This window comes from Diadema antillarum, unplaced genomic scaffold, assembly GCF_040938485.1.
Source record: "Diadema antillarum isolate AM-2024a unplaced genomic scaffold, OU_Dant_1.0 scf00000112, whole genome shotgun sequence".
Taxonomy (NCBI): Eukaryota; Metazoa; Echinodermata; class Echinoidea; order Diadematoida; family Diadematidae; genus Diadema; species Diadema antillarum.
In genome coordinates this window covers 3424485-3449012 of record NW_027271001.1, presented here as the reverse complement: position 1 = coordinate 3449012, position 24528 = coordinate 3424485, and the positions used below count along the sequence as shown (strand labels likewise).

Sequence of the window (24528 nt, the reverse complement as noted above, 5' to 3'; positions counted from 1 at the left end):
CACAACTAAAACTCATTCTTTTGCTTTGTATCTTTTCGTATTGTATTATCTGTGTGTATACCTGTATTTTGGATATACACGTCTGTATGTGCAAGTGAGAATGTGCCCTAAAACTATTTTGCTACGTATGCCTTTCTCTGATTGGTTGCAGCACTTTTACAGTCTCCTAATTTGCATATCACTATACTGTTGGTAATGTTTACTAAATCTGTCATATATATAGTGAAGGCAACGATTTCGAAACCATCAGAACGAACATTGATTCTCTTCAGCTGTAAAGACCTCTGGTGAGTAGTACTTACCCTATTTTATTGGCACTTTATATGGCAGACATGCAGGCGATATAGATTGTGATATGAAAGTTTCTTTTTATTTTCAAATCGAAAGTTGAGTATTACATCTAGTGCCGATCTGAATTTCAAAGTCTAAAAAGAAAGATATATATTTTGAAATGTGAAGCTTTGCTTCATCATCAAGCATTATCAAGCACAGTGGCTGCGAAACGTTTTTCAGTGTGAGGGGGCTGCGGGGGGGGGGGGGTGTCAAGATCAATGCTCCCCCCCCCCCCTTAGACAGGAAGAATCTAACGGCGGAATATTTGGAAATTGAGATTCATGGGTCTTTGGATTTTCTAGAATTTTTGTGTAATTTTGGGGGGTGTGCTTTTTTTCGTTGGAATAGCAAAATATTTGTGTTTGTGTGTGTGTATGTGTGTGTGTGTGTGTGTGTGTGTTCGCGAAGCTATGATTTCAAATGTAAGATGGTCGTACACCAAGCATGACTCTCCATGGGACCTTATGCTGTGAACTTTCCTTTTTATCAATGTTTCTTACATTTGGAATAGGGGAGAGGGTAGACCAGTACAAATCTCTTGTGCTGTACTGAGATTGGCGTAATGATAATCGGTTGATGATGAACTTTGTAGAAATTGCTCCGCGAGACTCTTGCACAACATCGCGGAGGAATTTGAAAGACATGAGTTCAAAATCTTGTCATCATGCCAGCCGTGGAAATGTGAAGTATGGCTTTCTTTTGGACCAGAAGACAGCATCATTCTTTGTGTCTGGGAACTAGTAACTCATTAGGCATTCCATATCACATGTATGATATCACTGCGCTTGCAGTTCCGCGGCCCCTGTATCACTATGATATTTTAAATTAACCTGATGTGTCGATGTTTTAATATCATGGATGGTTGTTTGCAACGTCTGTACTGTGTCGATCTAGTGACTGGCTTTCTTCCCTTTTTCATGGTAGATTGTTTTTCTTTTGATAAAGTGAAACAAATCATACATGTGAATTTTAGAAAACATTGTGTCCACACACAAAAAAAAAACCGTGTTAAACACCGAATCAGAAAAGTCGAGCTGTAGCGACTTTAACTTGACACTCTCGTCCTGACGAGTTACAACAAGTTTAGGGTTTTTATTCATTTATACAGAAATTCATTTGTACGTATGTCATACCACAAGCAAAGTTCAAAAGTTTTTATAAAAGTTGGCACACACCTTTTAAGTTTCTTCTAGCGCTTCTATTTTTGCAAGTTTTCTTATGTAACATATTATCACCAGAGAGCGTATATGTATTTTGCATTTATTTGAAATTCATCTGGTATGAGTCCCTCTTATTCATGATTGAGACTAATAATACATCAAGCATAATTAAGATAAAAAGCAAGTCTGATAGTGAGTATGTTTGTGGTAAGGTTGTTGAAATACTATTGACAGTAGTTTACATCAGATTATCAAGATTTTATTTCAGCTGCCTTGTTTTTTTCACATTTTAATGGCAGTGTGAAAATCCACCGTGACTAAGCAACTTTCCCTTATGATGACATCATGACAGTATACTCTCGGAAACAGAACAACACAGACTTTACTAAGTCTTACAAAACAACTATGAGTCAGGGAGGGGTTATGATAAATGTTGATATAATGTCTAAGATTATAATCAGACACATTTTCTGACAAGCCAAAGAGTCTTGAGGCGATACATCGTCTTTCCTAAAGGGATCGTACACTGTGAAAACATCGGTGTTAGATTATCACCATGGGTGTTAAATCTAACATCGATCAAGTGTCAATATAGGACCACACCCACAGGTGTAGAAAATATGTTGTAATGTTGTTGAAAAGTGTTCACCTGCCACTTCGTGGTGTTAATTTGACACTGCAGATGGTGATATTTTTGACACTGCGCTGTTGTTTATTCAACAATAACACCACAAGGTGTCGATTCGATATTGTTGGTGTTAATGTCAATGGTATAACACTCGCCCAGCTTCAATAGTAGACCAATTCAACTGGTGTTATTGTGGTGTAAATGTGTTCACACTTTTTTTTTCGAAAATTAAGTACTTTAACGGAAAATTCTTAATTGTCTTATTGAAGTTTAAAATCAACAAGAGGAACAGTGACTAAGAAACTATTCAACAAACAATTTTATATTTTGAAGTGGCACTCAGAGGTGTTAATCCAACACCACAAATAAGCATCAGAAATTTAACACCAGCACGGTGTTTCATATTTAAACCGGAATTTTTGTAGTGTATAGTGTCGGTTGAAAACTAACCTCGGGTTTCTAGCATTTTGGGGTGAAATCAAGAGAAACCTGTAATGAAATATGGAAGAGCATGTGATTCCAAAATGAATTCTACGTTTATTTGATGAAAATTGGTTTTGAAATGGCCAAGATACCGAAACAGAGCAGTTCTGATAAAATGTGGGACCCACCTTTTATTATGATTGCTTTGTTTTACTTTATTTTCGGATGTCTCAGCCATTCCAAACCCGATTTTCATCAAATAAACTTTGAATTCCTCTCAGAAAGGTACACTCTGTACTATTTTGCAAACGGTTTCTTAATATCTCGCAAAAAGTTAAAAGCCCAATTCTCGCCTCTACCAATCTTGCATATATAGTTGGGTTGTGACCGAAATTACACAAGTTAGTGTCATGTGAATATCCACAAATTTCTAGTTTTTCGAACGTAAATTGTACGTGTCCAGAGTTATTTCCACTTTAAAAGTAGGATTGAACAAGAGGTATCCAGATTTTCTATTTGATGTAGTGCATGTTCCTTGTTGAGTTCATGTAGGCCTATCTGTTCTAAATTCGAGCACATATCAATATCTGCATCTTTAAATTAACTTTACATGATAACCTGATTCCAAATAAGTGATTTTTGTGCGATGCTCTACGTCATATATATATATATATATTTATATATATATATATATGTATATACACACCTACAGACTCTCTCCCTCTCTCTCTCTCTCTCTCACTCATTTTACAAAAATGTTTTATTGAGATTGCATTCAAATCAGAATTGAATCATCATAATGTCGAAATTCACTCAGAGTCATGTGTTCGACTTTATTAAGATAAAGTCCCAAAAAACCCAGAACACATACATAATCATAATATGAAAGTAATTTTCTTAAACTGTCATTAAATAGATAACTGATATGGATCATTGACAATATCAGCACTTATAACACAAGTGATTAATTTCGATAAAAATCTTGATTTTTGTACTTCCCTAACACCCCACATCCTCTCTTAAATCGCACATACCATAGTATGCATGTGCATGCACTCATACACACACACACGCACACACACCCAACCAGCTCATTGCACGCTTCCAGCCTTTCATGTTTGAGTTCCTATTCACAATATTGAATAAATCTGGCCTTGGTATAATTACCATCTTTACTTCCTGGCAGTAATGATGAAAGTGAAAGAAAGAAATGGAATCTACACACACACAGACACACACACACACGCACACATACGCACACACAGACAGACACACACACACACACACCCAACCAGCTCATTGCACGCTTAACCACCCTTTCATGTTTCAGTTTTTATTCACAATATTGAATAAATCTGGCCTTGGTATAATTACCGTCTGTACTTCCTGGCAATAATTGTGAAAGTGAAAGAAAGAAATGGAATCTACACACACAGACACACACACACACACACACACACACACACACACACATCCAACCAGCTCATTGCACGCTTAACCACCCTTTCATGTTTCAGTTTTTATTCACAATATTGAATAAATCTGGCCTTGGTATAATTACCATCTGTACTTCCTGGCAGTAATTGTGAAAGTGAAAGAAAGAAATGGAATCTACACACACAGACACACACAGACACACACACACACACACACACACACACACACACACACACACACAAACACACTTTCCAACTAAAAGCTCCACCTGTGTTGTACTTTCACATGATTACCACGAGGACACGTCAGCAGTTGCGTACTCCGTTTATTTGTGTTCTGCACAATAAAAGTGTTATTTTGTAATTTTACCACAAAAAAAAAAGAGGAAACTTCCCGTATATCATGAATCGCAGTCGAGGTCATGGCTGGAAAATGAAATTGATTTTGCAGTCACGAGGGGTGCTTAAAATGCTGGTAAATATAAAAGAATGTGTATAATCATTTCCCCTTCTTTCCAGCTTGGCTTTCAATATGGCATCGACCAGTAGCAAGTGCATTCTTGTGGTCATCGGCGTCGTGGTCACTCTTCTTGTTCATGGTCAAGTGGATGCTTATGGTAAGGGATTAAAGGGATCGTATAGTTGTGGTCAAGACTTAACTTCAGGTTTTTATCTTTCTTTTTTTTTTGGTAAGATAGTGAGAAACCTCTTATGAAATACGAAAGAGCATGTAATTCCATGAGGATTTCAACGTTTATTTGATGAAAATTGATTTTGAAATGGCTGAGATGTTCAAAACAGAGTGATCGTAATAGTAAAGTGTGGGACCCATATTTTGATTCGATAATTTTGTTTTACTGAATTGTTTTTTGATGTTTCAGCTATTCCAAACCCGTATTGCATGCAATGGAATATCAATGAGATTCTGGGGAAAAAAAAAACCCAGAGGAAACAGCTTGGTTACTGCAACACCTATTTATCAGTATTTATATCGTTGTTAGAAATCATTGTTCTTCTTATGATAATATGATATATATTAATATAAATACATATCATCAAGAACACGTATACTTGGAAGTATGATGTATAAGCTTTTGTATTTCTGATAGGTGGCTGTTCATCCTCTCTTGGTACCCCGGATAATCCTGCCTTCTCTTGTCAACATATACTGGATGTCTGCTATAAACCGAATGGATATTACTACATAATTGCTGCTGGAGTCTACATCAAGGTTAGAACAAAACAGGACAAGTGCACCCATCCAAAAACCCTTTGATACACCTCGATCCTGGTTATTTATCCTAAATGTATATGTGCATTCAGCATATATCAGTGAAGTTTGAGGAAAATCTGACAATCCGTTCAACAAATAAAATAGAACAATCAATCGATCAATCAATCAATCAACACTTAAGAAATCTTAAAGTTTGGTTAAATCCATGTGCCGTCATTGCTGGATAAGAAGATTACAACAACATACGTGTTGTTACGGTAAGGTAACGATATAAAAAGATATTTCAAAATTTTTCATTTTTATTGAAAAATACACATTCTGTGGACTTGTTTCTGACATGCATAAAGGATATTACTTCCCCCTGCCTGCTGAATGTGGTATAAGTCAAGTGTGCTTTCATCATGCTAGAAATATAAGCAGATCCAATCTTAGCAAAATACATATCAAAATGTCACCACCCATCTCTGCAGATTTTCATATGGGCGGCACTTAACCCGTCCTGTACGGGAATCTGGTGGCTGCATGTTGAGTCTATGGGCATTTCAGAATTCAGTATGGAACGGGATGATTAACGTAAACACTGCGAAGTAGTTTTTAGCCTCACATTAGTATTCCTCTGACATTTGGACTCTGAAATATTGATTTCTAAAAGATTATGGTGGTCATCCAGGATGCGAAAGTCACGGAAGGGCTCAAATTTTCATTTCAGGTCATTTATTATAACAAGTTTTATGAAACGGGACCCTGGGTTATACATAGACCACCAAATTACAAAGCTGAGATATTTTAGATAATTTTGATGAATATCTACATAGATTAACACAAGAAAACAAGGAAGTTTTCATTTTGCACGTTATGGGTGTTATAATATTGATAATATATGAAGAAAGTGGATATTTTAGCCTGATAAAAGTCCAACTATTCTTTTGTCGTACGTTTTTCATTTCCATATTGATAATCTCACAAGAATATCCCGAACATCTAAAACCCAAATGGAAAAGAAAAACATAGATGTAATTTCAGTAAATATGTATATTTTCATTTTAAAAAAAAACACTTTATTTTGCACTCCTCCGGGTGGGGAGGAAATATTGACATGATTGAAGATTGCTGAAAGCCTGAAATAGAGTAGGTCGAGTGGTTATGATGATATAAGTGTCTGGGTATTGAAGAAAATAGTACCATATATTTTTAGTCTTTCTCTGTGTTCAGGGATCTGTCCAAACTCTCTTAAAATAGCGAAAGCAGTTCCCGTTTTTAAAAAGGATGACCCTTAAAGGAATCGTATAGTTTTGGTTGAGCCTTAACTTCAGGTTTTTATTATTCTTTGGTGAGATAGTGAGAAACCTCTTATAGAATATGAAAGAGCATGTAATTCCAAGAGGGATTCAATGCTTATTTGATGAACATTGGTTTTGAAATGGCCGAGATATCCAAAACAGAGTGATCCTAATCAAGTGTGGGACCCACAGTATTGTTTGGGGAAACTGTGTCTCAACCAAAATAAATTCTTTTGTTGCTATCCAGTAGCCTATTGTGCGATTAATCACAAACTCTCATCCCCCTTTTTATCTCTTACTTAATGTATCAACTTGAAATATTGAAAATCAGTGATATTCATATTCAGACATATTCAGACTGCTGCTTTTATGTTGAAATACGTTGTTGTTGAAATAATTTCAATTATGATAATACGTCTTTTTCGTATTGTATACCACAACAAAATGTATGTCAATCGTACATACAAAGATGCCGCCACTTTTTAAGTTCTTGTATCACTGTATTGACAATGGAATGTAGAAATAGACTTAAACTGAACCGAACACCATGGTGAGACGGTAAACTTTAACTATCTTAACACAAATACATGTACTTTCAAAATGTCATTGATACTATGTACAAATAGGAGGCCGATGATAAAGAAAGGATTAAAGCAGATGATGTTAACAAACTTATCATTTGACAGGTGTACTGTGAAATGGACCTGAACGGAGGGGGCTGGGTCCGTTACGGTAAGTCCAGCATGGGAAGTGTCTGGCACTACGTCGACGAGAACAAGGCGGAGGCCGACTTGGAGATCATCCCTCCGTCCAGTATCAAACAGATGAGCGAGCTGAAATTTGCTGAGTTTTTTGTGGAGACCGACGTCGTCTTCCAGATGTTCGGGGACAATAGCGTGAATCCGTCTAATTTGACAACGCGGACGATACCGTGGTTGGAACAAAGGAAGGTGTACATCGACGGATATGCAGACGACCTCACCCGGCTGCAATTCCAGTTAAACAGTGGTAACAAGATTATTTCGTACGCAGTGAAGCTAAGAGAATTGAGCAGTTCTTTTTCATCTATATCTCAAGGTTTAAATCTTTATCATTTGTTCACAACCACATTTACAGAGGACATGAAATCAGATAAAGAATACTAAACGATTTTATAACTTTGATTTTTTTTTCAAAGTGAAACATGTATTTCTGCTTTCCATATTTATGTCACGTTAATGTATTTGTATTCCATTTCTAAGACTAGACTTCATGACTCGTTTGAGGATTTTTAGCGAAACGGGGGGGGGGGGGGGGGCAGTGAGACCTTTTCTTTATCGAGTAGTAGGTCCTACCTAAATAGTTGTTTAAATGATATTACTAGTGATAACACTGCAACAATGATAATATCAAAATATTCACTTCTAAGCTTGCGGAAATGGATTTTATTTCCTGATATACATACGAAAACCATAAATCATATAGGCCTACATGATAATAAACATACACTGTAAATTTCTTTCGACTACACTGAAAAACAGAACAAATCAAAACAGAGTTAAGGTTGGTTTTGTCTTTAATCATGCTTTAACTATAAGATAAAATGGCAGTTGTTATCACTTTGCTTATAGTATAAGTCCTCTTAGGACTTCGTAACATTCTTCGCTATTTGTATCCTTTTTTTCAGTTGAGATCATGACGTGTATCCCTGGAAGTTCCAGCAAGTGTGGACAAGGTGGGACGCCCTCAGCCAACGGAGAGTCTAAACCTTTCTTCTTTGAGTCCGTCCACTTCGGTCCGCGGGCAAAAGGTGCACGACTGCCGAGTCATTCTCGTCGATGGCATCGTAACAGATACTCCTGGAACGGCACCTACTATTTCGTATATGCCAGACATTAGAAGCAATACGCGTAGCGACAATCATAAATATGAATTCCTATTATAGTGTTTACAGGAAAATTAGCATAGGTATATTGATATTAGTGTTAGTGATTTGAATTGGTTTATTTGTCTTTAAATGGCATATCACTTTACAATTCCTTATTTTCTTTTCATGCAATATCATTAAACATAATATGTACATGTATCGTACTATATGCACACTATAGATATTTCCCACAATTTTTACAATTTTCATTAGACATACATCTGGGACATAATTACATACGTTTTTAAATACCATGACAGAACGGTCACATCGACTTAACGTTGGAAAATGAGGAAACAACAACTGCAGAGCATACATAGTTCATGATTGTACATCGCCCTACCAGGGCGTGTAGAAGAGCATATATTGCCCGACATACCAAGAATAAGAAGCAACAGAGACAAAATCTTATTCCACTTTATCCTATAAAACGAGACCGCTGGGGGAAGACGAACCAACAATAGAATTTAAAAGTTTGGTAGTTAGTCAAATAGATACTACATTTGCTTATGTTTGATTCAGTTCCTGTAATGATTATGCTTAGATTTCTATGGCAAAGTCGGGTAGAAAAAGTAAGAAGGCATGATGTTATCAAATAGTATTCAAATGGTGGATTAAAATGGTGGGTGTGGAAAAGCTGGTGTTAAATTTTAGGTTAAGGTGGATTGGGAGGATGGTTGATGACACGACAGCCATTTTGTGGAAAACCCTTGCTCATTATTGGTTTAACCGTTTTCGAGGTTTAGATTTGTTTTTGAATTGTGATTTTCAAGTGTATAATGTTATGTCCATTTTTGGTTAAAACATGCCTTCGTTTTATAGTGAAATGATGCGCGCCTGGTCCTTGATAGACAAAGAGATATTGGGAAAGAAGCCCCATGTCATGCCTGTGGAAAAGAACGTTTTATGGCACAACCAAAATATAGCTTTCAAAAAGAAGCCTCTGTTTTACAAAGAACGGTTTGAGAGTGGTATTAACCGATTAGAAGACATTTTGTTGGGAGGGAGATACAAAACGGTGGAAGAATTCCAACTCATGTCATTACTGAAATTTAGAAATAGTAAAAGAAGGGCAATGTTTGATTATTCGAAACTGCGGAAAGCTATACCGAAAATCTGGTTGACTCAAACATCTATGGACAGAGAGCAGAATATTTCATTAATATGTGCCCCACATTTCGAAATTTGAAAAAAAAAAATGTAAAGAGATTATGTGATGTAACATCGAAGTATTTTCATAATCAATCGATCAACAAGAAGGAGTATACACCAGGTGTTGTTGTTTTTTTCGGAAAGCGTATAGGGGATGAAGATAATTTGGAATTATTGTTTTGTACGTAATTTGGTTAAAGTAAAAGATAAGAATTTGATTTTAAAGTGTTATATGATTTATTACCAGTGAAGATGAATTTGTTTAAGTGGAATATAAGTAATAATTTTAAGTGTGATGTTTGTCAGCTAGATGAGGATATAACACATGCTTTTATTAAATGTAAACTGAACAGAAGTTTCTGGAATTATATTTCTTGGTTAATTCAGCAAATTTTCATGTTTCTGTTGACATTGATATTGCATTTTTGTTAAACAGCAATGAAGAAGAGGAGGTAGATGGTCTTATGAATATAGCTTTTTGGAGTATTACAGAGTTGTTGATAATAAAGAACGTAGATTGCGATATATGTTTCTATCAGAATTACGGAAAAGACTTGAAATAAACAAAACACGTTGTGGCAGACCTTTGTTTAATCTTCCAGATGATTTATTTGATTTTGTTTTAATTTCTAATTTATTCATATAAATGAAATTTTTAGTGTTATCCTTGTTGTTTGAAATATGAATAAACGTTATTTGAAAAAATCGATGAAGAAAAAATCAGAGCAATATCAGTTTTTCAGGTGAATTCTTTAAAAAAAAGTTAGGAATTCTTTTCACCACAATCCACTGAGCGCAGATCTATGGCGTCATTTTTGAGGCCCTTAGGCCAGCACACGGTACCATTACTTTGGAAGGGCGGGGGACGGAGGCGCTCCCTCTACGCACACGGTTGCTGCGAGAAATCCGTAGAATGCGATAAAGGATGAACGTAAACCATATAACAAGAAAAGTCAAAGCATCCCGAAGATTATAACGACTATAAAGGGATGGACGCATGTAATTGCAGTTATATCATGTTTTTGCTTTTCCTATCCACAAGCTACCCACATTTTTGCTTCCATTTTATTCAGTTCCTTTTTATTTGAGTTTATAACAAAAATTGGTACTAGGTTTGATCTCGTTTTGAACAAGGCTGAGTGAATCGAATGATTATACAGAGTCTGACCACTTATCCAGTTGTAGCGTTAAAAGTTAAATTACCCCGCTCTAAATTAATAAAGACGAATCTGACTATCACGACTATCATGCATCTCTGCCCCCTGTCTGTCTGTCTGTCTCTCCCAATCCTACATCGTGTCCCACAAAAAATGCTAATGGCACATTAAATGAGTATAATTTGAAAATTACCAAGTCATATTGTATGTAATTTCATAATCCTAAACTAAATTTTGTGCAACTGGCTTAAATTTTATGCCATATGGTCATTGAACACAGAGAAATGTGCCTTCTTTCAGCACCCATCAGAAAACTTCTCAATCCAAGTTTTGTTATTACGTTGAATAAAGTACATAGTCCAATTACGTGTGGGACGCTATTTCTCCCGCTACTTTGTCGAGGTTCTTGAATGAGGCTTTGCCTCATGTGGTCCATGTCAATGTTTTCTCGTATTCGAACTGTTACTCTTCTCCCGATCTGCCCTTATTAAGGTTTTTTCCCATTTCCCTGTATTTGAGCACATTTCTGAGTATTGTCGCCTTGCATGGAGCTCATTGATTGAGTTCTGCCTCGAATTCACTTTGTACCCTGTTCAAATTTCGATCAGATTTCGTCATGTTTCGCTGAACGCACAGTCGTAAATATGCAAGAATTTCTATTCATCAGAGAGGGATGAATAGATGTTGCACCACTTGAATAGATAACAAATCTTATTAGCTGAATCTGACTACACATACGTACTGACAACAAAACTTGGATGGAGAGGCTTCCTGATGTGTAATGAAAAAATGCTCATCTTTGTGCTTATTGGACCATTTATCTCATAAAATTTCATCCAGTTGTAGAAAATTATTTGTAGTGTACGGGTGTAAAGATATAAGCAATATAATGTTGTAATTTTAATATTATACCCATCTAGAGTGCCATTAGCATTTTTGTGTGGGACACGCTGTATATATATTATGTATATATATATATATATATATATATATATATATATATATATAGAGAGAGAGAGAGAGAGAGAGAGACATTATATATATTGTATTTGCTCCGCGTATTGGCAGTACTAGAAATAGCAATAATTATGCCATAATAGAGGAATGCATTAAATGCCAGTTGCCTTGATTTTGATTCAAAATCCGAAGTTTGGGGGGCCTCCTCCTTCGTCAGGGATGAAAGTGCTAATGAATTTTCACAAACAGTGAAAATTCACAAACAGTGAAAATTCATCTAAATGAGTCAGTGTGTTGATCCATTTGATTCTTTTTCTGATTGTTTTTTCCCCTTGGTCTACATTTTGCCATCAACTTTCACCTCTTGATTGATTTCTTTACTCTTCTAGCCTTTTCAATTTTGAGTGACTAGACGGGGAAAAAACGGTAATGCCTGAAACAAATCTTTGTGAGTATCAATTTCGGCGTAGATTCAGAAAACACGTGAAAGTTTTGAGTTATAAAACCGTAGTCTTTCTTTAGAGACCTCCGAGCGGAGTTTCAGCAAGAAAAATCCTTTTGCAATTTTCAGGACTTCAGTGAAATAATTTCCTCTACCTCGTTATCAAACTCGAAAGACGCCGAATATTTTGTGTATTTCAATTTTTTCTAAATTTCCAATTTTTAACACGTGTCAATGGTAATGATAAAAAGAATAATGGAGTTTTCTGAATGTGCCTTGTCTGTAAGATAGTGACACTCCTGATGCAGAAAAACGAGACCTCTTTTTGACATTGCTTCAATAGGGAAGAGCTACGATTGAAAGAAACACAAGAGAATGCAGGGCCCCCAGTAAGAACAGTACCTGCCTACTGATGGGGCTACCTTGTTGAAAAAAGACTGAATAAATAAATAAATAAATAAATAAATAAATAAATTAATTAATTAATTAATAAAATAAATCGAGAACACTGTTTAAAGGTACTAGCCCACATTTGTAAACCTGCAGCAATTGGTCTCATAGTTAGCATGGAGTTTGGGTATGATTGCAGTAACACCTGTGCAAAATTTCGTTCCAATTAGTCCATTACTTTCATAAAAATAAATGAAAATGCACCGTATGCATGCGTATAACGCTCGCTAGCTCCGGTCCACGTACGTACTACATGCATGCGATACATGACTGTGTAAGTTACATGTACGTAGCTAGCCCGCGCTCGTAATTCGATTTTGGGTCGGGTTGACCCGGTTTGAAAATTGATTTTAAAACGATGATTTTCTCTCTTTTATCGAATGGTATAGACAAAGAGCAACAGGTGAGGTATGTTACTGTTATAACTTGTACTTGAAGTCATATTGGACCTATTTTATGCAGTTTTGATTTTCGTGGGTTTGCAAATGTGGGCTAATACCTTTAAACATGCGAGACCTCTTAGGAAATTGCTGGTGTGAGACGTCGCAGGAATATGCAGGAAGGTGGATCTCTTCCACCTCCCGGAATATGTAGCTCTGGAATCTTTTGGACAGGATTTCCCGTCACTTAGTGAACAGGACATCCTGATATCTCGGTACCAATATACTTTACTTTTTTAAAAGTAATGATATGGTCTTACTATTAACCAAGAAAGGGGGGGGGGGGTGGAGGGCATTTCCTGAAGCGTTTTGTCAGATTTTTTTTTTCTGACAAACTGTTATAAGCTACTGAAATAGTTTGCATCTGATTGGCTGAGATCAAATTTGTCGGACAAAACGCTTCAGGATATTGCCCCCCCCCCCCTCCCCCCGATAGCCTCTCTATGCTGATAGCACTGGTCTTCCAGAAATCGCGCCACTATCATAATCCCAAGGCAGATGGACACATAACTATTTTCAACATCTGACCTAGGGCACGCAGGAAGCAAACTCCATCAGCTCTTGATTAACTTGGTGAGTTGTGTCTGTCTCATTTTTGTGAACCGCTATTTCTTTATTGGCAGACATGCTACAGAGCAAACTCTAGGATTTGGTGATAGCTGAAAAAGGATATCTTTTACACCTTTTCTAATAGAAAGTTGATAGCTGCTCTAGGGCGGCGGATCTGAACGTCAAAGTCTAAAATAATTCTTATTTTGCAACGTACAACGGCCTTTGTTTTTGTTTTGAAGAAGTAGAATTATTAGTATGATAATTTGATTTGATCATGTTTCTAAGCGCTTAATCTCATACTTTCTTGTTTGCAACTAATGCACTGCATCTACTGGCTTCAAGTCTCCTCTATCTTAGTAGGTTTTTGGTAATAAAGTGGAATTAATCATGTCTGCATAAATGTACTGTATATACGTTGGGAAGCTTGGTGTCTAAAGAAGTGTATTTAACACCGAAAAGAGCAGGAAAATCGAGAATTAGCGACGTTCCCAAGCTCCAGTCTTGACAGATTACAACACTTGTTTGGTGTTCGTATTTTATCAATTTTACAGGAATACATGTCATATTACTATGAAAACTTAAACGTTTGAAGGATAACTTGTAGACGCCATTACTTTTCTTCTTGCTATGTACTTTGCTATCTTTTTGGCAAATATCTGCTGCATTATCTTCAAAAGCATCATGCAGCGTAAATATTTAGCATTTCGTATGTTATGCGTCCACTTTATCAAAGATTGAGTTTAATGTTACATCAAGCATATACTTAATGATTAATACCTTCAGGGGTATATGTTTATGTTGTGAGGTCGTAGAAATACAACAGTGATTTTCTTCAATTTGTTAAAGATTTAATTTCAGCTGTATACTGTCGCAGTGTGGAAATCCACACCAGGCAAAGTTGACATACAATATTATAGAATCAAGTGAAAACAGAACAGCAAAAGTTTAATCAAGGCTTGATATAGACCAATAGAAAGGGAAGGTTGTAGAAACGGTTGCACCTCGTTATTCCGAAGGTTCGTTAATCCGAAAATGTGATGAGGTTTGTTATTCCGAAGGTTCATTAATCCGAAAATGAAATAAGGATCGTTATTCCGAAGGTTCGTTAATCCCAAAATGAAACAAAGCTCTTTGTTCCGAAGGTTCGTTACGGACCCTATATCATTTCGGAACAACGAACCTTTGGAATAACGAACCTTATTTCATTTTCGGATTAACGAACCTTCGGAATAACGCCACAAATGTTCGGATTAACGAACCCTTTTTCATTTTCGGATTAACGAACCTCTAGGTATAGGGAATTGTGTGTTTCGGATTAACGAACCTTCGGAATAACGAATCTTCGGAATAACGAACCTTCGGAATAACGAACAGCACCCGTAGAAACTATCGCTAGCATTTTAATTATAGTCAAATAGATTTACCGACAAACCAATTAGGAGCGGCATCGCGTGTCTTTTCATTTGCATATTAGTTAAAGTGGGGTGATGGTCGCTATTCCGAAGTTCGCTGATCCGAAAATAAAAAGAAACTTCGTGAACCTACGGAAGTGCGAACATCATTTCGTTTTCGGATTAGGGAGTTTCATAACAAACCCCTTTTATTTTTGGATTAACGAACCTTCGGGGTATTAAGGAACTTAACTTCATTTTCGGATTAACGAACCTTTGGAATAACAAACTTTATTTTACTTTCTATATTACGCACCTTCGGAATAATGAACTGTAAATTCTACTGGTTACCGAAATCAGACGTGTTTGGTGCATGTTTAACTGTTAAGTCTATGATTTTGAGTTTTTTCACACATTAATTACACATGACCTGAACTTCTTTATCTTTAAAAGCTCGATTGATCACGGGGCACAGGGGCGGATCCAGGAATTCCGTAAAGGGGAGGCGCCCTTACAAAATTAAAGGGAGGGCGCACGTCCCCCCCCCCATTTCTTCTTCTTATTTCTTTTGTTCTGACAAAAATAAAGAGGGTACTGTATTACAAAATTACTTTTAATCATAACTTCAAGAACATTCCCTGTTATGTTAAAAAATAAGATATCATGATACAGCGTATCTGATGACGGACTTAGTTTAGAATGTTTTGAAATGGCGTTCAGCCCATTTTGTGTTGAAACCCTTCATATATATATATATATATATATATATATATATATAGCGAAAACTTTGAGCAAAGAAAATGGGTTTTCATTGGGATTCGAACCCGAGACCTCCGGATTACTAGACCGGTGCTCTACCGACTGAGCTATTGAAAGCCCTAGATCGGTATTCGTCCCAAACCCTTAACTCTCTTTGCTCGTGTGGTCAGATGCTATAGTGTGTGCATGTGTGCCACACACACACATTAACCTGACATAATTATTTTTCGCTATTTATTATTACAATTGTTTCTGGTCAGTTTTTCCTTCCCTGTTTCAATATATATATATATATATATATATATATATACACACACACATAATATATATATATATATTTCATTGAATCGCAGTAGAGTTCATGGAAAGAGAAGCAAATTGATATGGCCCATGAAGGGTGCTTAAAATCTTATGTCAGTATGTACTAAAACAAAAATTTCCCGTTGTTCTAGCTTGAAGTTCAACATGGCATCGACATTCAACACGTGTGTATTTGCGGTCATTGGTGTCGTGGTCACTCTCCTACCCTTCATTCATGGTCAAGTGGATACTAATGGTAAGGGATTAAAAACACAATTACAGCTTAGTCCATCGTACACATTGTAGCAGAACATTTATTGATGGGGTTAAGCTCCGGTCACACAGCACTCCACGTCTAAATCACGTACAAAAAGTTATGAAAATCTGGTGGACGTGGTCGTAAGTGGTAATTTTTTGGTCAATTTTGGTTCGGTACGGGGTTTTGTACGGGGTATGGCCGTTGGCGGCTGTTCCACTGCAGAAGCACTGTCTAAGCACGGCTAACCACGTCCAGCCACGTGTATGTACGCGGAAAATCCATTTGTGAGTGATAAGCCGCTAAACACACGCTATTTCCCGTGATACCAACGCGTAACACGCGTCAGATGACCGTGCTCTGCCCGTGACAGACCGCTAAACTTTCGCGTCTTACCGCGTCTCCCCAAGTTTTAATCACTGCCGGAACACGGATTATCACGTGTGTTTCACGTGTGTTGCACGTCTTTACCACGTGCGCCGCCCGTGGTTGTCCGCGAAATAAAATTTTGAGCAGTTCAAAACTTTTTACCGCGTCCGACGCCGTTCCGATTTTTCCCCGCGTCCTGTCACGTCTATAAATTGACCGTAGCTCGTCTTAAACTCGACATCAATGCGAACAACATCGTCTGCTTCACCAACGTGAGTTATTCTAGCAGATTACATTGATGAACGTGACATATTGTTCCGGATGAACAAAGGTTCCGCTCCATTTCAGAAAATACATTACCACAACGGTTCTGCATCTCTCAATATCAAGACGATATTCCCGCCTGTTTGCAGTTACAGATTCTCGTGACATAATTCCCTTGATCGAATATAACAAGTTGTATATCTGCTGTCAAAAACTAGCTCAAGAAGGAAGAAACCAGTTCTTCGCAATGACTATCTGCTGAGTATAGATAATGTACAGGTTAGATAGGGCAAAATGAAAGACTGGTCATATGATTGCTCTCAGCTAATCATTTGATAAGGATCGATATAACAATTTCATAAAGCCAGCTAGGGTTTTACTCGCACATTTTATTGTATTTTACTTAGCACACATTTGATTTAATATAAGTAGTGATATGCATTACTTACTAAGGAAATATCATGATTTGAGATTCTGCGAAAACAGAGGGAATGTAAGTTTTTATGAGGTATTCATAAATAATTGTGCTTCTTGTGATCACATGACATATCAATAAAAACATGAAAAACCCTGCAAACTTGGTATGATTTAAACATGAATGTGTTTGGAATACTTTAGGTGGCTGTTCATCCTCTCTTGGTAGCCCGGATAATCCTGCCTTGTCTTGTCAACATATTCTGGATGTCTGCTATAAACCGAGTGGATATTACTACATAGCTGCTGCTGGAGTTTACACCAAGGTAAGAACAATTAAAGCAGGACAACTGGATCCATCCACAAACTTTTTTATTCACTTCGATCCTCTTGGTTTGCTCCGAACATGCCTAAAGGGGAATTCATTCCAAATAGATATGTGGGTTCAACACATATTAGTGAAGTCTGAGGGAAATCATCAAACAATCCGTTTCAACGAGTAAAATCAGTCAATCAATAATCAATCAATCATTCAATCTATCAATCGACCAATCAATCAATCAACACTTAAGTAATCTCAAAGTTTCGTTAAATCTACTGTATGTGATGTGCCGTCAATCCTGGATAACAAGACTACTGTTTCGAGGTGTTCTTCAGGATACATTCTAAAGTTGGCAAACGGCATGCCAAACGTTCACAATCTCAACACAAACCACTGTGAAAATTCCATCGATACTCCCGCTGTGGATAAGTAGTTAGAGCCCGACGGTAATGAGAAGCTTGTAACAGGAGATGTTACCAAACGCATTATTTGACAGGTGTACTGTGAAATGGACTTGAATGGAGGGGGCTGGGTTCGTTACGGCAAGTCCGGCATGGGAAGTGTCTGGCACTACGACGACGAAAACGAGGCGGAGGTCGAGTTGGAGATCATCCCTCCGTCCAGCATCAAACAGATGATTGAGTTGAAATTCACCGAGTTCTTCGTGCAGACCGACGTCGTCTTCCAGATGGTTGGGGACGACAGCGTGAACCCATCGAGTTTAACAACGCGGACGACACCGTGGTTGGAAGAAAGGAAGGTGTACATCGACGGATACGCCAATGACCACACCCGGCTGCAGTTCCAGTCAAATAGTGGTATTACAGCAAAATTATTTCTTACCCAGTAAAACTAATAGTAGTATAATTATTCATTACTCGCATCTTTAAGTTTCACCACTTTACCTTACATTTGGAACTATACACTTTTATTTTCATTAAATTTGAATTTCCTGTGCCGATACTGTCCTACGTATTGACGTCCGTTATACAGATACAAACATTACACTTCATGATTTAAAAAAATAATAATCACAATGAAGGTTGGCTATCAACAAAACACTGTCTTTACGTACGCAAGATGGTGGCCAGTTTGCTATCTGTGTTGTAATTATACATCTTCTTATGCCTCCCTCATAGAGTTTTTGCTATTTGCATTCTTTGTTCAGTCGAGATCATGACGTGTATCGCTGGAAGTTCCAGCAAGTGCGGACAAGGTGGGACGCCCTCAGCCAACGGAGAGTCTAAACCTTTCTTCTTTGAGTCTGTCTACTTCGGGCCGCGGGCAGCAGGATCACACCTTCCCTCAGTCCATTCTGGTCAGTGGCATCGTAACAGATACTCCTGGAACGGGACCTTCTATTTCGTGTATGCCAGACATTAGCAGCACTGCGCATAGCGACAAATTTGAATCATGAATGATATAGGAACTCCCGTGTTTGACACGATAAATAACATGGACATTAGTGTTATCCCACTTTATCCTAAAAAGTGAGACCACTGGATGGAGAGGGGATTAAGCCTATAAAATGAACCAACAATGTAATCAATGAAGAAGAAATCAGAGCAGTTCCAGCTTTCAAAGTAAATTCTAAAATAAAAAATTAACGAATTCTTTTCACCACAATTCCCAGAGCGCAGATCTTTGGCATCATTTTGAGGCCCTATAGGTCAGCACACCGGACTTTGCCATTACTTGGGAAGGGCGGGGACGGGGGCGCTCTCTCTAGAACACGGTTGTTGCAAGAAATTCATAGAATTCGATACAGGATGAACGTAAACCATTATTTCATATAAAAAGAAAGGGCCAAAGCAACCAGAAGATTATATGAACGAATCTAAAGGGATGGACACATTTTTTCGCAGTTGTATCATGTTTTCGCTCTTCCTACCAACAACAAAACAAGGTGAGAGTTTTTGTTTCCATTTTAATCAGTTCCTTTTTATTCAAGTGTACGACCAAAATAGGTACTAGGTTTGATTTTGGTTGAACAAGACTGAGTGCATGAATCGAATGATTATGATTATACAGTCTTACCAATTACCAGCTGAAGCGCAAAAAGCTAAATTTCCACGCTATAAATCAATAAAATACGAATCTGAGTCAGATTATCATGCAGGTTTGTCCCCGTCTGTCTGTTTGTGTCTCAATATATATATACATATATATATATATATATATATGTCCATATACATATATATATATATATTTATATATATATATATACATATATATATATATATATATATATATCATATAATATATTATGATGTATATAAATCATGAAAGGCGTGAGTACTAACGAGAGAGAGAGGGCAAGAGGGGGAGGGAGAGAGAGGGAGTTAGAAGGGGAGTATTGATCATAGGCATAAGACCCATAGGCTCTTTATTCTATTTATTTATTTTTTATTTTATTTATTTATTTTTTTTTTTTGGTGGGGGCTCAATTGTTTGGCATCGTCCGTTGCAAAACACGTGCGAGGGTGACACTAAATGAATCGTGTGTATGCATGGCGAGAAGATGCACATAGGTATACTGCGTCACCTACTGCAAGGTATATCTAAATTTCGGCAAAGCCGCGATTCTAAACGTCCTTCTTTTGAGGAAGTGTTGGAGTGTGGGGGAAAAATGAAGTCACACACACACACACACACTCACACACATACACACACACTTATTTTTTTACCAATGATATTTATTCACTTTCATTCAAATTATACAAAAAATATGAATTACATTTGGTATTACTCTTATAGTACTTAACAAAAACATTTCCTTTTAACGTCAAATTTCCGCATGTAGAAATAAAAATTAACAAAGGTAATGATTGTAATTGAATCGAAGCCTGAGATGATCGCTGTGCAAAGCTGCATTCCTAGGCAATTCAGAAATTAATCAAAGTCATTATTTATCATTTTCAGATGAAATATACACCAGCTTTAGTACTTCAAAATAGTTCTAAAACGCGAGTTATGGATAGAAACAACGAATGTAAAAATGTTAATCAGTATTATTAATGTTAAGTATCGTTTAATATATAAAATGTGAACAATAGTTTCATGAAAATTGTTTCTAATACATGTATAAACCGTCTGCAGTTATGGTTTATTGACAAAAATAGTGACATCTCCTTATATTTCAGGCTTTATTGCGAAATTTTTATACCTTGGGATGATTTGTGATACAACTGACCTTCATGGACCAAAATATATGTGATAACTTAAATATCACTGCTCCCTATGGTAAACAGTGGCTTTAAGCATTTTGATACACAATGCACTAAAATGATGGCAACCACTACCCATGTACAGCTGTCATATTTTTGATAAAGCATCATAATATTCAGAATAAGAGACATACACTTGTCTTTTGTAATATGCGACAATTCTTTTACCAGCTAGCACAGCAATACCCAATCGAAGTATTCCTTCAGTAACATATAAGTTTCAATGCGTGTCAACATAATCCACTCCACTCCACATAAATGTAATTTGTTTTTTTTTTTTTCTCGTTTTCTTTACTATGTATAAAATGTATTTTGTAACCGTATGATTTTTGAAGGTGATGGCTAGTAACTGATCAGTGGGAATCAGTGGGGATGCTGGGAGATGATTTAAGAGTATATCATTGTTGTGTGAAAATTGTTTGCTTCAGAATGGTCTTATATTTCAGTAATGTGCAGTTCAATGTTAACGGTCGCCGCGACACTGTACAGGCATGCTAACCTGGAAACATTGAACTGCACATTACTTGAATATGAGACCATTCTGAAGCAAATGATTTTCACACAACAATAGATATACAATGAACTCTCGAATGAATCTCATAAGGATTGGAACAATCATCCCTCAGCATTCCCACTGATCAGTTACTAGCCATCCCCTTTAAGCTACACGGACTCACAGAAGAACAGCAATTGGCTGAAGTGAGTGACCCGTGGTGAAATAAACTGATCTCAACTCAAACTCAAACTCAAACTCAAACTCCTTCGTAGATTGGTTACCAAATGTGTAGCACAAGAATCAACTTCAATGGTTACAATCATGTGTGGTTTGATGACCGTCGCATGGCCGGCGTCAGACTTCTGGTACCACTTCAGGTTTTCACCAGCTAACAAGCAACAAACAAACAAACAAACAAACAAACAAACAAACAAACATAACAAAACAAAGCAAAACAACACAAAGACAAGGTCTTCAGCGCAAAAACAAATAACTTATTGCGCTCACACACATCAACGCTTCTATCTACATGTATTTGTTTTTTCTAGTGCCACTTAAGGATTTCCGGGGTAAAAAAAAAAGAAAAAGTGTGTGTGCGGGGGATCCCAAAGTGGTGACACCTTATGTATTCCTATGTATCGTACAAAAAAAAAAGGCCCCCCCCCCCCGTTCCGCCGGCCCTGTGTCGGGAGAATTAGGTCATTATTTTTTCATACAGATCGAAGAAGTGGACTCCGATAGCAGTCCGTGAATTTTGTGATGTTGCTAAAGCCACTGTATCTTGGATAACTCTCAATGGGTCAACACATGCCACAACTAGTCTCCACATATGGAGATTTGAGCGAACCGGGGTATCGCTATAATAAAGGACATGTTCACCTTTATAGACATGTGGATAGAATGAATTCAGTAATTATATGTAGAACACATCAGTGAGAGTTTAAGGAAAATTAGACAATCCGTTCAAAAGTTATGAATTTTTGAAGTGTCTGTGCAGTCACTGCTGGATAAGAAGACTACTACAGCTTGAGATGTCACATGTGTTTAACAATATAAAGAAAATACATATTACGCTTCAACATAACTATCGAAAAGAGGTCATTAATGCAATGACGAAATGACAGCGATATCGTCCGTACGATAACGGTCATGAATGTGCCATAATCGTCTGGAATGTGAATCATTTTGACGGCGAAATGTAAGGGCTTTTTACACTTGTAAAATTTTGCTTAGCCCCGGACTAACGATGGGGCTAAGGGGGGGGGGGGGGGGGGGGGGGGCCTTAGCCCCACCGTTGGTACGGGACTATCCTTAGCCCACTTTCTGTTTACACTCGTTTTTGCCAAAGTGGGCTAGCCCCACCGATAGTACGGTACTATCTGGCCCTGCAAAATAGCAGGGGTTAGCACCGCAATTGCGGTGCCAAGCAAGTGAGTGTAAACAGAACGAAAAAATAATCCTGGGCTAAGCGACGGAGACGAAGTCCGACCCTCACTGACCAATCAGAAACGAGGTAATCAAGTGCTGCCGGTGCGTGCGTGTACGTGTACAGTACACAGCGTAATTGTGAATATTCATGTGGTTTGGAAAGTCCGGGGCTTAGAAATACGAGTGTAAAAAGGTCAGTTTTCTCCTTAGCCCCGGACAAGAGATAGTACGGGACTATTATTGGCGAGTGTAAAAAGCTGAAAAAATTGGTACGGGACTAACGATAGTCCTGGGTCAGAGAAAGTCCTAAGAAACACAAATGTAAAAAGCCTTGTAATGTCTCATTTAGCCGTGGAAGATACATCATGGAGAGAAACTCAATGGGACATGCCACGTCAGCTTCGTGCTCATGGCCCATGGGGATGTCATCTCCGCCATCGATCGTGAAGCTCTGTACTGTTGAAAATGTTCTGGATTCTTGAATGACTTGTGCGAACGTACGCACTTTCCTTCGGCAAGACGTTTGATTTTGATTATCTTCATCTAAGTTGGCACGTGGACACACACACAACGACACACACACACACACACACAAAAAAAAATGCTTTTTTACGCTCTATTAATAAAACAACGATTCCACTACAGTGTGATTATCAATTACCCGCATAGAAAGTAGGTGACTACAAGCATTGATGATGGGTTAAATACACATATTAGGCAAGCTCTGTGTGTTTAACATATTTTAGTCGAGAACCGCTTGCATATAAACTCACACACACACACACGCGCACACACGCATATTATACAATAATGACAGTTGACCTGACGCTGTATACTGCGTGCAGACAATGAAATTAATGCCACATAATATCTGCCTAAGTAAAAGGAAATTATATGTAAAAAAACACAATTACGTGAATATGAATACATTATCAGGTCTTTGTTTGGCATATTGATTTACTCTTGAATTCCTAATGAATTTAAGAAATTAGATTTACACATAAGTACTTATATAATACACGCGTAATTTTAACAGAAGGAAATGAAAGGTATTAGCACATTTTGATATACAAATTTATGTAATAGCAAATACATGGTGTGTTCTACAACTTGGACTGCGTAAGGCACTGGGTTTATAAGTTACAAAAGGGAGCTTTAGATTTTCACGACGGGGACGTTCAGAGGGGTGGGGGTTAGGGAAACATGTTCTGAGCATGCGCAAAATCGTGTATCAAAGTCGATCTATTTTTAGCTGAGTTTTCACTACGCGTTTTGCGCTATTTTTACGTCCGCTCAATTCACGACGTAGAGAGCTTATACTTCATGCACCGATCATAATAAATGGGGGCGCCATTTTGATTTTTATAGGTTGCGTCTCCTTTCAACACGACGCAGGGAGACAGGAGAACGCCCAGCTCGAGCATCGACTCAAACGTCCGCGCCGCAAATCTAAAGCTCCCTAATAATTTATGTGATCTCTTCAATACGACAGGGTGCTTGAATTCAAAAGCTGCGACAAACTGTGACAATCAAAATCATATTTTTTGTCAGTCATCTCATTGCACTACAATCGAACGCAGTCTCACGTTGCAATACATGAAATCGCTTAAAGATGAAGCAAAATGGGAAGAATATCTATTTTACACACAAAATAATGTGAATGTGCGCGGTTTCTGTTTCCGACAAACCTGCCTCACAAAGTCAATGTAATGCCTAACTTAAGTCATTGAGATATTTCAAACCTCGATCACG

The 24528-nt window shown here is 37.5% G+C and overlaps 2 protein-coding genes and 1 long non-coding RNA gene across 3 annotated transcripts; all 3 read left to right on the top strand.

Moving 5' to 3' along the window:
• The first annotated feature begins 4512 nt into the window (after window positions 1–4512).
• Window positions 4513–8372, top strand: LOC139719591 (echinolectin 1-like). The gene is made up of 4 exons (XM_071631003.1): window positions 4513–4597; window positions 5090–5211; window positions 7181–7502; window positions 8161–8372. The coding sequence occupies exons 1-4, from the start codon at window positions 4513–4515 to the stop codon at window positions 8370–8372; spliced, it is 741 nt and encodes a 246-aa protein (XP_071487104.1).
• A 5178-nt stretch (window positions 8373–13550) lies between these two features.
• LOC139719659 (uncharacterized) lies at window positions 13551–17611 on the top strand. The gene is made up of 3 exons (XR_011710113.1): window positions 13551–13571; window positions 16153–16256; window positions 17508–17611. It is a non-coding gene; the product is annotated as an uncharacterized lncRNA (long non-coding RNA).
• A 522-nt stretch (window positions 17612–18133) lies between these two features.
• On the top strand, window positions 18134–19046 carry LOC139719590 (echinolectin 1-like). The gene is made up of 2 exons (XM_071631002.1): window positions 18134–18443; window positions 18794–19046. The coding sequence occupies exons 1-2, from the start codon at window positions 18134–18136 to the stop codon at window positions 19006–19008; spliced, it is 525 nt and encodes a 174-aa protein (XP_071487103.1). The 3' UTR covers window positions 19009–19046.
• The last annotated feature ends 5482 nt before the right edge of the window (window positions 19047–24528 follow it).